At 44.1% G+C, this 13,434-nt stretch overlaps 1 protein-coding gene across 2 annotated transcripts in view; it reads left to right on the top strand.

The window, feature by feature from the left end:
• The window catches only part of tenm4 (teneurin transmembrane protein 4), a 276,917-nt gene that overhangs the window by 211,264 nt on the left and 52,219 nt on the right, over nt 1-13,434 (top strand). For both annotated transcript variants that reach the window (XM_029120114.2, XM_013135886.4), the window contains exons 19-23: nt 78-339; nt 5,878-6,145; nt 6,431-6,574; nt 8,153-8,402; nt 8,637-8,657. In XM_029120114.2, the coding sequence (XP_028975947.2) occupies nt 78-339; nt 5,878-6,145; nt 6,431-6,574; nt 8,153-8,402; nt 8,637-8,657 (945 nt within the window). The remainder of the gene's footprint in view (nt 1-77; nt 340-5,877; nt 6,146-6,430; nt 6,575-8,152; nt 8,403-8,636; nt 8,658-13,434) is intronic.

Consider the following 13,434-nt stretch of genomic DNA (forward strand, 5'->3'; position numbering starts at 1 on the left):
ACTCATATTTCTACAAAGGCTGTCCCTCTAATCTCTTCCTTTCTTGGAATCGTTCCTGTTTGTTTGTTCCATCCTAGTTTTGACCTGGTGACCAATGGGGGCGTGGCCATCGGCCTGCACTTTGAGCGTGCTCCGTTCATCACCCAAGAGCACACCTTGTGGTTACCGTGGGGGCGCTTTTTTGTCATGGATACCATTGTGATGCGACACGAGGAGAACGAGATCCCCAGCTGTGATGTCAGCAGCTTCACACGGCCCTCCCCCATAGTTTCGCCCGCACCCCTTACGGCCTTCGCCGGGTCCTGCTCCGAGAGAGGGAATGTTGTTCCCGAAATACAGGTACTGTATGTGTGCCTCAGAACAGCTGTCAGCCCTGGTATATTGGACATATAGCACAACCCATCATGCCTTGCTTAAATATACGATTAGAGAATTCATAATACACATATAGAATAGGTTGGGAATTTAGAATATGTAGAATATTGAAGAGAAAAGGAAGACGATTTCTGTAGAATAGAAATGTCTCTCTTTTCTCTCCACTCTCCTCTCCCTTCTCCCCTCTCTTTTCTCTTCTCCCTTCTCCCCTCTCCTTTTTCTTCTCCCCTCTCCTCTCCTTTCTCCCCTCTCCTCTTTCTTCTCCCCTCTCTCCTCTCTTCTTTCCTGTCTTCTCACCTCTCCCTTCTCCCCTCTCCTCTCTCTTCTCCCCTCTCCTCTCCCTTCTCCCTTCTCCCCACTCCTCTCCCTTCTCCCCTCTCTCCTCTCTTCTCTCCTGTCTTCTCACCTGTCCCTTCTCCTCCTCTCCTCCTGTGAATGCCAGGCTTGGCTGGGAGCGGCAGCTCCTCCATCTATAGCTCATACATCAGCCCCTGGGGTAATGGTAACTCAGCCCTGTGGCAGCTGGGTGATTTTATCTGGCCAGTGTAATTGGTGGCAGGAAAAACTGTCCATTTACAATGTGCACTGTAGTGTCTCAGAGCAGAATGATGATGATTACACCCCTTCCTCAGAAAACACCCGGGATGCCTTTTAATTTTCTCCCAGGTTTCACAGGGAGAGTTTAAAAGGCCGCACTGACACTATTTTGTTCCTTCTTTTGGAGGTGATGGTGTGTGTGTGTGTGGGGGGTGTGTCTTTGTGGCCTCTATAATGAATCTGTCCCTGTAGTCTGGTATGATTTATTACAGTAACACATGCTCTCCTCTGTTTGGAACACTGCTTTCTCTCAACCAACCCAGTCACACCTCCTGCGCTCTGTTCCTCTCTCCCTCTCTTCCTTCCTCCCTCTCTCTTTTACATTCCCTCTCTCTCCAACCACCCTGTTCCCAAAAAGGTTGTGATGCTCAGTAAAGTGTCAATAAAAACAAAATGCAATGATGTGCAAATCATTTAAACCCTGTATTCAATAGAAAATAGACAACATACCAAATGTTGAAACTGCTAAATTGTATTGTTTCTTAAAAAAAATAAGCCCACTTTGAATTTGACACCAGCAACACATTTGCCAGCAGCAACAAAAGACTGGATAAGTTGTGTAATGTTAAAAAACTAAACCTGGTGGATTATTTGTAGTGGAAATCTCTGCATGGTCTCAGGAACACTTCCAAAAACCACTTGTGTTAACACAGTATGTCGCTGCATCCACAAATGCAAGTTAAGACTCTACCATGCAAAGAAGATACCAGATATAAACAAGATCCAGAACTGCCGCCACCTTCTCTGGGCCCGAGTTCATTTAAGATGGATGATGTATTTTTCAGGGAAGGCCTTGCTTATTTCACCAAGACAATGCCAAACCACATCCTGCACCTATTACAACAGCATGGCTCCGTGCTAAACTGACCTGCCTGCAGTCCAGTCCTGTCACCCATTGAAAACATTTGGCTCATTATGAAACGAAAAGTACAACAAAGGAGACCTCGAAATGTTGAGCATCTGAAATCCTATATCAAACAAGAATGGGAAAACATTAAATTTTCTAAACTACAGCAATTGGTCTCAGTACAAAAAACGCTTAGAGTATTGTTAAAGAAGAGGTGATGCAACACTGTGGTAAACATGCCCCTGTCCCAGCTTTTTGAAACGTGTTGCTGGAATCAACTTAGTAACAGGCATGTGTTTTTCCAAAACCAATAACATTTCTCACTTTCAACATTTGATATGTTCTCTTTGTATCATTTTCAATTAAATACAGGGATAAATGATTTGCACATCATTACATTCTGTTTTTATTTGCATTTTAACTCTTTTGGAAAACAGCGTTGTATTTCTCTCTCTGTGTCTGTCTCTTTTTCTTGCCTCTCGACTACCACTGTAGGAGGTCTACAAGCCAGCTTCCACACACGCTGCTGCAGGGTAATTCAGATCAATGAATCCAGCTCTGCAGCATGGTGCTCTTTGACCCGTGATAACACAACAGAGTGGAAGAGCCCACTGGTTCCTTAACGATGCATTAATGAGATAGATTTAATTGGCTTGACCTGTTGCATGGGTCATTAGGACCAGGTGATGGAGGATGGCTTAATTAGGACGCTGGGCAGTGTGTGCCAGACCAGCCAGTTAACATGACCTCTAAACCCTGACCTCTTTAGCAATAATTCATAAATCATGAGCGATGTGATACTCCTCCAGGGTCATGTCCCCGATGTCCATATAACTGTATTCATTATGATTTTAAAGGCTAAAATGATCCTAAATCAGTATTCATACTCAGAGACCCTAAATCACCTGTTTCCAATGCAGGTTCTCTTGCTGAACACCACTAGATATTATCTCTCCTGCTGAACACCACTAGACACTATCTCTTCTAATGAACACCACTAGACACTATCTCTTCTAATGAACACCACTAGACACTATCTGTCCTGCTGAACACCATTAGATATTATCTCTCCTGCTGAACACCCCTAGACATTATCTATCCTGATGAACACCACTAGACACTATCTCTCCTACTGAACAACACTAGATATTATCTCTCCTACTGAACACCACTAGACACTATCTCTCCTGCTGAACACCACTAGACACTATCTCTCCTGCTGAATACCACTAGATATTATCTCTCCTGCTGAACACCACTAGACACTATCTCTCCTACTGAACACCACTAGACACTTGTGATGACAATTCCATCGAACAGAATTATTTAACAACATGACCCAGTCAATATCATTACCCTTAATGATTAGAGAACGGAACAAATCTGAAATGTCTGGATCCTCATTTACATGCTTCTAGACCATTACCTTTGTATAAACTCCAAAATCACACATTGTCATTATACAGAATCATAACATAGTACAGTAAAACCTTTTATGTTAAAATCATTGTTCAAAGGAAATCAATTCAAGTGACACTTGTATTGACAGTATGGGGTATGCAGCATCGACACATGGGTGTGTAAACACCTATCACTGAATACATCCTTCAATTAGTCACTGGTACAAAACCCCCTCATGCCAATTACTCGATTCACTGAAAAGTCCTCTCCATGGTTCCAATTAGATGTACTTCCAAAGTCATCACTAATGTTCTGCTCCTCCAAACGTCAGACAGTCAGTTATGAAATTCCCTTGGCACAATTTAACAGTTTATTAATTATTTTCAAATAAGAGAGACGCGTCAAACGCTTACAAACATAATCGTCCGAGGAATCTCTAACTCAATACAGGTCATTCAACAGTATTTATTACAGTGAAAAGGGGTGTGGTAAGTTGTTGCCCATCTGTCCTGTGTCAATAAAACACATTCCCTTTGTAATGTTACTACCTAAGCTTCACACAAAGGACAAGCTTTCCTTCCCCCATAGGTAACTTCTTCAATTCTAAAAGTTCCAACCGAACCCGAACAGACCAAGCGTGCCGCACAAGCCCTGAAAAGTGAAGCCAAAACGTCTCGATCGCCCTCTGGTGAGTGGTCCCAGTAAAGGTCATAAACCCCGCCCTCCCCATGTTATTCAATGGGACGCGAGACCAACTAAACAATTAAATTACCCTTCAATTATCTTTTTTCCGAAGCTGGTTTCTGTCATTTACTGTAGTTTGTATCACGTTAATGTAAATTCAAGAGTTTGTTTTTAAAATAAGTTGGTTTTTAGTTAGTTATTTAATGCTCTAAAAACAGTGGTGTGACGTCGTGATTCACAGCTTTGATTGACAGCTATCTGAGCCAAGGAGCCACTGAAGCGCCATCCTCCTTCGGAGGACTGAGGAGATTGGAGCTTTACATTTAATCTCTAAATTTCTATAATTGATATAATTTCACACGGACATAATGGGTTGTTCAGCAGTACATTGTGCTAACCGATCTGGCATTTCCAATCGATATTTGAATTTTTTTCGGTAAGTTAAATTCACAAGCTATTTAATTAGTAAATAAATGTAATGGGCTAGCTAACGTTAGCTAAAAGACAACAAGCCTCGTTAATAGCTAGCAGGTGATCGTTAGCTAGAAGTTACCAATTATTTTTGTATTTGGCCTATTCTAAATTAAGGTTAAACATGATGTAAGTTAGGCTATAACATATCGTCTAGGTTTAACAAGCAAAGGTTGTACTGTACTTGGACTTGCGATTAGTTACGGTATGCGCATTCTGCGAGGGAGAGTGAGGGCGGGGCACAGGGGAGGGGCCGTTGATTTCGCGGCTTTACGGCTTTACTTCCTGCTCGCTACTGTGCAGAACTACTGCGCAGAACTGGTCCCAAGATCGCTATCTGCGCAGACGCAAGTCCAAGATGTCAGCGCCGTATCGGGACACTGGCGGCTTCATTTTTCACCAATGGAAAAGAGCGAAAGGGCGTCGTCCATTTTATATACAGTCTATGGAACAGACAATAGATGCCCCCTAGGCAAATACCAGATCCCCCACATTCCTTTTCTAATTTGAACAAGAAGCTCTCAGTCCTTTAATCAGTGAGAATACATTGGTAAGAGACATTTCCACAACACACTATCTGTCCTACTGAACACCACTAGATATTATCTCTCCTGCTGAACACCACTAGATATTATCTCTCCTACTGAACACCACTAGACACTATCTCTGCTGCTGAACACCACTAGATATTATCTCTCCTGCTGAACACCACTAGTCACTATCTCTCCTGCTGAACACCACTAGACACAATCTCTCCTGCTGAACACCACTAGACACTATCTCTCCTACTGAACACCACTAGACACTATCTCTCCTGCTGAACAACACTAGACATTGTCTCTCCTGCTGAACACCACTAAATATTTTCTCTCCTGCTGAACACCACTAGACACTATCTCTCCTGCTGAACACCACTAGATATTATCTTTCTTACTGAACACCACTAGACACTATCTCTCCTGCTGAACACCACTAGATATTATCTCTCCTGCTGAACACCACTAGACACTATCACTCCTGCTGAACACCACTAGATATTATCTCTCCTGCTGAACTCCACTAGACACTATCTCTCCTACTGAACACCACTAGACATTATTTCTCCTTCTGAACACCACTAGATATTATCTCTCCTGCTGAACACCACTAGACACTATCTCTCCTGCTGAACACCACTAGATATTATCTATCCTGCTGAACATCTCAAGAACACAAAAGAGCACATATTTTGTACTAGTAAATGTTTGCTTATGTTGTTGTTTGTTGGGAACTGTTGTATAAGCAGCATAAATGCCTCGGTACATTACCTTGGAAAAAAGAACTTTGCAAACGGTATCGTATAGAACATTGGCTTTTACATGGAGGTTTAAAGGGCCTTTCTGTATGTACTTTGGTGAAGATGAACTGAAACGTGGGCCATGGAGCAGATTCTCGTATTCACAGCAACCCCCAATATTGAAATAATTGCATCCTGTAACATTCCACATCTCATTTCCTCCCAGGCCCTCCAGGAAGAGGTCCCCATCCCAGGGACTGACATGTTATTGAGCTACCTGAGTAGCAGGACCGCTGGGTATAAGTCCCTCCTGCGGGTGACCCTGACGCACCCCAGCGTGCCCTTTAACCTGATGAAGGTGCACCTGATGGTGGCGGTGGAGGGACGGCTGTTCAGGAAGTGGTTTCCCGCTGCCCCCAACCTCCATTATGACTTTGTCTGGGACAAGACCGACGTTTACAGCCAGAAGGTCTATGGGCTGTCTGAGGCCTTTGGTAAGGGGGCTCGGATCGGACCTTTTGATTGGTTGGTTAATTAATTGACTATTTGACCAATTGGTTGATTCTTTGATTGACTCGTCAATTGATTTATTTATTTCTTCATTGGCTGGTAGAGTGGCTGCTTGGTTTATTTGTTTGTTTATTTATGATTGATTGATTTACTGTATGTTGTTGTGTTTTTTTATGTCTGTAAGTGTTTGATAGATGACGGCATATTTATCCTGTTGTTTCTGCTATTGATTAGTAGATAGATTGAAGATCTGCCCTCTGTGCTTCTAGTATCGGTGGGATTTGAATATGAGTCTTGTCCAGACCTGATTTTATGGGAGAAGCGGACCGCAGTCCTACAGGGATACGAGACCACTGCTTCCAACCTGGGAGGCTGGGCCCTGGACAAACACCATGCCCTCAGCATTCACAGTGGTGAGGCTGGGAACAGCTCTTAGAACATAGGATGGGAACAGCTCTTAGAACTTAGGATGGGAACAGCTCTTAGAACGTAGGATGGGAACAGCTCTTAGAACTTAGGATGGGAACAGCTCTTAGAACTTAGGATGGGAACAGCTCTTAGAACATAGGATGGGAACAGCTCTTAGAACTTAGGATGGGAACAGCTCTTAGTACTTAGGATGGGAACAGCTCTTAGAATTTAAGATGGGAACAGAACTTAGTTAACGGTTACTCACTTGGCCAATCAAAAACATTCAGATTTTTGGGACTAAAAAACCCCATCGCCATTATATCATTTCAAATCCAAATTACAGAGTACCGCGCCAAAAAAAACTTGCGTTACTGTCCAAATACTTATGTACATGTTTTGTACTTTGTTTGTACTGCTCCCTCTTGGGAATTGAACCCACAACCTTTGGAGGGAGCCATGCTCTGTCAGCTGACCAAGTTCCAGACCAGACATCTTATACAGTGTTCCTTGGAGCTCAGCTCGAATGAACAAGCTTACTGGGCCAAATCTCTCCTTGTGGCATTCTGGCGAGATGTTATCTGTGAAAGTATGTCATTATGATTAAAATGGTCCCTTTTCATTGAGGAGGGTCAGTTTTCTTCCTGCCGGTGAATTACTCTGCAGTGGCATGGAGATTGAGGGGGTGTAGAGGGCAGCTCTTATCAGCAGGAAGATGTGTGTTCCAGGTGGCACTCTATTCCCTGTGGGCCACATTCAGCTGTAGTGCACTACAAAGGGAGAAGGGATCTATTTGGAACACATGGGGTCACTGTAGTCAGGACCTCTGACTGTCCCTGTCAGAGTGGCTCAGAAAATGAGGTGTACTTACCTGAACGGTGTTCAGGAAGAAGGGAGCGGGGAGGTAATAAGCAGAGAGGAGCGGAAGGAGAGGGCAAGTGAGGAGGCTCTTTATGTACAGTATGTCAGCAAGACAATAGTGAGTCTGATATTTCACAAGATGTTCAGGCTCTCCAGAAATGTTTAGGCTCTCCAGAAATGTTTAGGCTCTCCAGAAATGTTCAGCCTTTCCGGGAATGTTCAGGTTCTCCAGAAAAGTTTAGGCTCTCCAGAAATGTTCAGGTTCTCTAGAAATGTTCAGGTATGAAAGAAATAATCAGGTTTTCACTAGAAGATTCCTGTAATCAGAATGAAATAGGCAGGACATCTGGAATTCTGTAACCAAGATTTCTGGAAAACTGGCTGTTAGAGAACCTTTTTAGATTACATTTTGCAAGCCTGCTTTGAAGAGACTACCACAGTGTCTTATCTGGGTTCATATTAAACATGAATATTTACCTTTTTTATTATTTAACTGGACAATAACTTGTTGCATTGTTTTTCACTTGGACATCCTAAACTATAGCGTCCCTCTTCCTCCCTCTTCTCCATTCCTCTTCCTCCTCCCTTTTTTCTTCTTGCTCATTCAACTTCCTCCTCTCTCTTCCTCCTCAATCATCCCTAATCCTCTTCCTCATCCCCCTTCCTCATCCCTGTTCGTTCATTCCTCCCCTACCGCATGTTAACTTCCTGTTCCCCACCAGGTATTCTCCACATGGGGAATGGGGAGAACGTGTTCATCTCCCAGCAGCCCCCTGTGATTGGTAGTGTGATGGGTAACGGGCGTCGCCGTAGCATCTCGTGCCCCAGTTGTAACGGCCTGGCTGACGGCAACAAGCTCTTGGCCCCGGTGGCGCTGACCTGCGGCTCTGACGGCAGCCTGTATGTGGGAGACTTCAACTACGTACGACGCATCTTCAACACTGGGAATGTTACCAGCGTGCTGGAACTCAGGTATTGGAACAACCTTTCACCTTTGGAAGGAGGCAGGGAGGATCAGACCTGGTACATATCAGACTGAGACATCTTTAGGGTGTAGACCATCTTCGATTCTTTTAGTCATGATTGTTTTAGTCACGATTCTTTGCTGCTTACTAATCCACTGATCATTACTACTAACGAGTCTCTCATTTCTGTATTTCCCTGTGTTTCTCTGTCTTTCCTGCTACCTGTGGGTTTCTCTGGCAGGAATAAAGATTTCAGGCATAGGTAAGAGTTCACGACCGCTTCCCAAATGGCGTACTACTACGTCCATATTTAGCAGACTTCTTTTCACCGGGTCTCGTAGGGTTCTGATTGGATGGATTTCCGTGAGGAGTACTGTGCTGTTGTGACTGATCCCACTGGCACTGGTGTCAACTAGAGCAGACGGGTGTGTTATGCAGACGGGTGTGTTATGCAGACGGGTGTGTTATGCAGACGGGTGTGTTGTGCGGATGGGTGTTTTATGCAGACGGGTGTGTTATGTAGATGGGTGTGTTATGCAGATGGGTGTGTTATGCAGACGGGTGTGTTATGCAGACGGGTGTGTTATGTAGACGGGTGTGTTGTGCAGACGGGTGTGTTGTGCAGACGGGTGTGTTGTGCAGACGGATGTGTTGTGCAGACGGGTGTGTTATGCGGACGGGTGTGTTGTGCGGACGGGTGTGTTGTGCAGATGGGTGTGTTGTGCAGATGGGTGTGTTGTGCAGATGGGTGTGTTGTGCGGATGGGTGTGTTGTGCGGATGGGTGTGTTGTGCAGATGGGTGTGTTGTGCAGACGGGTGTGTTATGCAGACGGGTGTGTTATACGTACGGGTGTGTTGTGTGAACAAGCTGCACAGTTGGTGGCGGATGATTTGTAGATCTGTATTGACCCACAACATCTATACTGCTGTGTGTTGAAAATGGCCTAAATGAACCCCAGTTCCTTCTGGGAAAGATCCCCAGCCTCCCCCTGGAACCATGTTGAAGACAACACAGAGCTCTGCTGTACAAGATGCACAGGGACACATGCTGAGTGGCTTTCATGTGTTCTGAGAGAACACCAAATCAACACTTTACCGGCTTTGACAGAGATGTTTGGGAATAGTCGTTTGTATGCAGGCTTTAAATAGCTCTCCTCTCTGTCTCCTCTACAGTTGTCAGTCCCCCTCATCTATCCATTCTTCTCCTCTTCTCTCCCATTCTGTTTTTTCATCTGCCATCCTGTTTCCTTTCCCCTCTTCTCATTTCCTCTCTTCTTTCTCTCCTCTCCTCTATTGTCTATCCCTCTCTCCTCTCCTCTATTCTTGTCTATCTCTCCTCTCCTCTGCTAAAGAGTTATTGATTGATTTTCTATCACAGGATCATGCTTCTAGCAAGTGATGATGCAGTCGCACATGAAATGAAAAGAGAATTGGTGTGAAAAGTAGGGTGCCGTGTGTGTGTGTATGTGTGTGTGTGTGTGTTGGCCCGAAACAGAAACATTCAGCATACACTGTTGTCTGTCTTGGAAACGAGGCTACAGAGAAGTTGCACATTTCCATGTGAGAGATTGAGGGGATTTATTTTAAGAAAATACAATTAGTCTTCACAGTTAGTGCCAGCTTTGTGTGTGTGTGTGTCTATGTTGTGTAGTATTTGTTTGTATGTGTGTGTGTGTGTTGTGCTGTGACCCCATTAGAAGGGTGTCCCCATCATCTCCAGCTTTGACCCCTCCTCTACTAAGCCGTGCCAACATACTGCAGAATCCAATTACCCCACCCCATGCTGTCACTCAATATAGATGGAGCTAGGGTCAGTCCACAGTTAGTCCAGGGCTTGGAGAAGGTCAGTGGTCACTGGAAGGTGTTGTACAGCACTGTCTGTGTGCAGGTAACCTAGGTAGGCAGATGACTGATCAGCTCATTAATATGTGCTTTACTGCAGATGGATATTCAGACAGACAGGCAGGCGGGTGTGAGTTCCACTTAGAGAGGTTGAAAGATTATCCAGGGTTGAAGGGTTCCACTTAAAACCATGGAATTATAGAGAGGTTGAAAGATTTTCCAGGGTTGAAGGGTTCCACTTAAAACCATGGAATTATAGAGTGGTTGAAAGAGTATCCAGGGTTGAAGGGTTCCACTTAAAACCATGGAATTATAGAGAGGTTGAAAAATTATCCAGGGTTGAAGGGTTCCACTTAAAACCTTGGAATTATAGAGTGGTTGAAAGATTTTCCAGGGTTGAAGGGTTCCACTTAAAACCATGGAATTATAGAGTGGTTGAAAGAGTATCCAGTGTTGAAGGGTTCCACTTAAAACCATGGAATTATAGAGTGGTTGAAAGATTTTCCAGGGTTGAAGGGTTCCACTTAAAACCATGGAATTATAGAGTGGTTGAAAGATTTTCCAGGGTTGAAGGGTTCCACTTAAAACCATGGAATTATAGAGTGGTTGAAAGATTTTCCAGGGTTGAAGGGTTCCACTTAAAACCATGGAATTATAGAGTGGTTGAAAGGTTTTCCAGGGTTGAAGGGTTCTGTGTATCTATGGTATTTGATTTATCTTAATGCTTTTTTATTTGTTTTTGGTTGTTCTGTTATTGCATGCAATTCACTACAATAGGATTTTAGAAGACTATATCTTTAAAAAAATGAATACAAAATGCCAAATAAATGAATTAATAGATCCTTATCTATGTGATATGCCTCTTATCTATGTGAACCGCTGCTACAATATTTCTCTGTGCAAGGCCAAGCAGGATTTCCCTGGAATGTGCATTGAAACATAAACTGTAAAATAAGCCCAGTGTGGTCTCTGTTCTAACTGTAAAAGAAGCCCAGTGTGGCCTATGTTCTAACTGTAAAAGAAGGCCAGTGTGTTCTCTGTTCTAACTGTAAAAGAAGCCCAGTGTGGTCTATGTTCTAACAGTAAAAGAAGGCCAGTGTGGTCTCTGTTCTAACAGTAAACGAAGGCCAGTGTGATCACTATTCTAACAGTAAAAGAAGCCCAGTGTGGTCACTGTTCTAACAGTAAAAGAAGCTCAGTGTGGTCACTGCTCTAACAGTGGCAGTCCTCCCCTGGCCTCTGCAGGCGCTGCCATCACCCAGGCAGCAGAAGGTCAATTGTCATTCAGAATTATGTGCAGAAGCTGATGGTGTCCCCCTCCCAATGACCACCCTATCACCTACATAGGGACCTACTTCTGACTGAAGCCCCCTGGTGTTTGAGGGCTGGAGTTAGAGTAGGGGGTGTTTGGTACACAAGGCATGACACTGGACCACTGGTCCCGCCAGGCATCTCTGGGGCTCTAGACTCCACTGAGAATATATGGGTTGGCACTCGGATGCCCCAGGGGTCCACGCCGAAGCTGGATGCTCAAGGTTGTATTTCTGGTGTTGAAGTGGAGTGTGTGTGTGTGTGTGGGGTGGGGGGGGTACATGTGTTTGTGTATGCCTTAGTGCGTGTGTATGTGTGTGTTTGTGTACGTGTCAATGCGTGTACGTGCCGTGTGTGTTTGTTTGGGCTCTGTTGTAGTGCTGATTGAATGACAGTGTGCTGACAGATGGGTGAAGACTGACACCATGGTAATGGGCAGGGTGTTTGGCAGATCTGAGCCTCTAACCTCTCCTCACCTCTCCTGTCTTCTTCACAGTCCTGCTAACCGCTAGCTACGGCCCTCTGCAGCCGAGGACACCAGAGTGCTTTGACTGCACTTAAAAGCTGTGGTTTTTCCACTCTGCTTCTCTGTTTGGAAAGGGCCTATTGGCTTTTATCCCCGACCTCTGTCTATGAATCCAGATCTCACAGATCTGCTCTACCTCAGAGTCCCAGAGGAGTGACGGAGCCACAGTGATTAGCATCTTTCAAGTTCACCCTGCGATCACTAGATCAGTGGACCTCAGCCTCTTCAGGTGCTATCAGTCATCAAAGAGATGGAGTCATGGCGATAGGGCCAGGGTAGCATAGCAACAAAGCAGCCTTGATAGAGGTACGAACCCAGTATAAATAACTAATTAAATGAGGAAATGACATCCGTGTATTCTACGTCGGGCAGTGAGAATGACTAGTGTTCTAGAGTGTTACAACAGTAGACACAAGATAAATGGTTCCAGTCCCTGAAACAACTAGGTTAATAATTTAAAGTGATCCATGCCTCCTGAACACAGGCAATCCCAGTTCAGCTGAAAAACAGAATTTCAATTTCCTGGTCCTAGTGTGTTAGGCCTACAGGGCTGTGTTTGGGACTGTGTTAGGGGACTGTGTAGGGGACTGTATTAGGGGACTGTGTAGGGGTATTATTTGGGGGACTGTGTTAGAGGACTGTGATAGTACTCTGTAAGGTACTGTTAGAGGGCTGAGTTAGAGGACTGTGTCAAGGACCTCTGGGATTTGGTATATTAATTGGGGCCACTCCCAAATGGCACACTATTCATTATTGCTGTTGGTTATTGCTTTTTAATAGAAGTGTTTTAGCTCATCTTCTTGTTAGACTATCATGCTTGATAGTCTCTCAGTTACACTATACTATATAACCTGCTCTTGTATATACTGTGTCTTTGGAACATATTCAGACCCATACATTTTATAGTTTTATAGACATAATTTATAATTTCTTTAATGTACATTATACACTCACCTAAAGAATTATTAGGAACACCTATTCAATTTCTCATTAATGCAATTATCTAATCAACCAATCACATGGTAGTTGCTTCAATGCATTTAGGGGTGTGGTCCTGTTCAAGACAATCTCCTGAACTCCAAAGTGAATGTCAGAATGGGAAAGAAAGGGGATTTAAGCAATTTTGAGCGTGGCATGGTTGTTGGTGCCAGACGGGCCGGTCTGAGTATTTCACAATCTGCTCAGTTACTGGGATTTTCACGCACAACCATTTCTAGGGTTTTCAAAGTATGGTGTGAAAAGGGAAAAACATCCAGTATGCGGCAGTCCTGTTTGCGAAAATGCCTTGTTGATGCTAGAGGTCAGAGGAGAATGGACCGACTGATTCAAGCTGATACAAGAGCAACTTTGACTGAAATAA

Source organism: Esox lucius, chromosome 1, assembly GCF_011004845.1.
Source record: "Esox lucius isolate fEsoLuc1 chromosome 1, fEsoLuc1.pri, whole genome shotgun sequence".
Taxonomy (NCBI): Eukaryota; Metazoa; Chordata; class Actinopteri; order Esociformes; family Esocidae; genus Esox; species Esox lucius.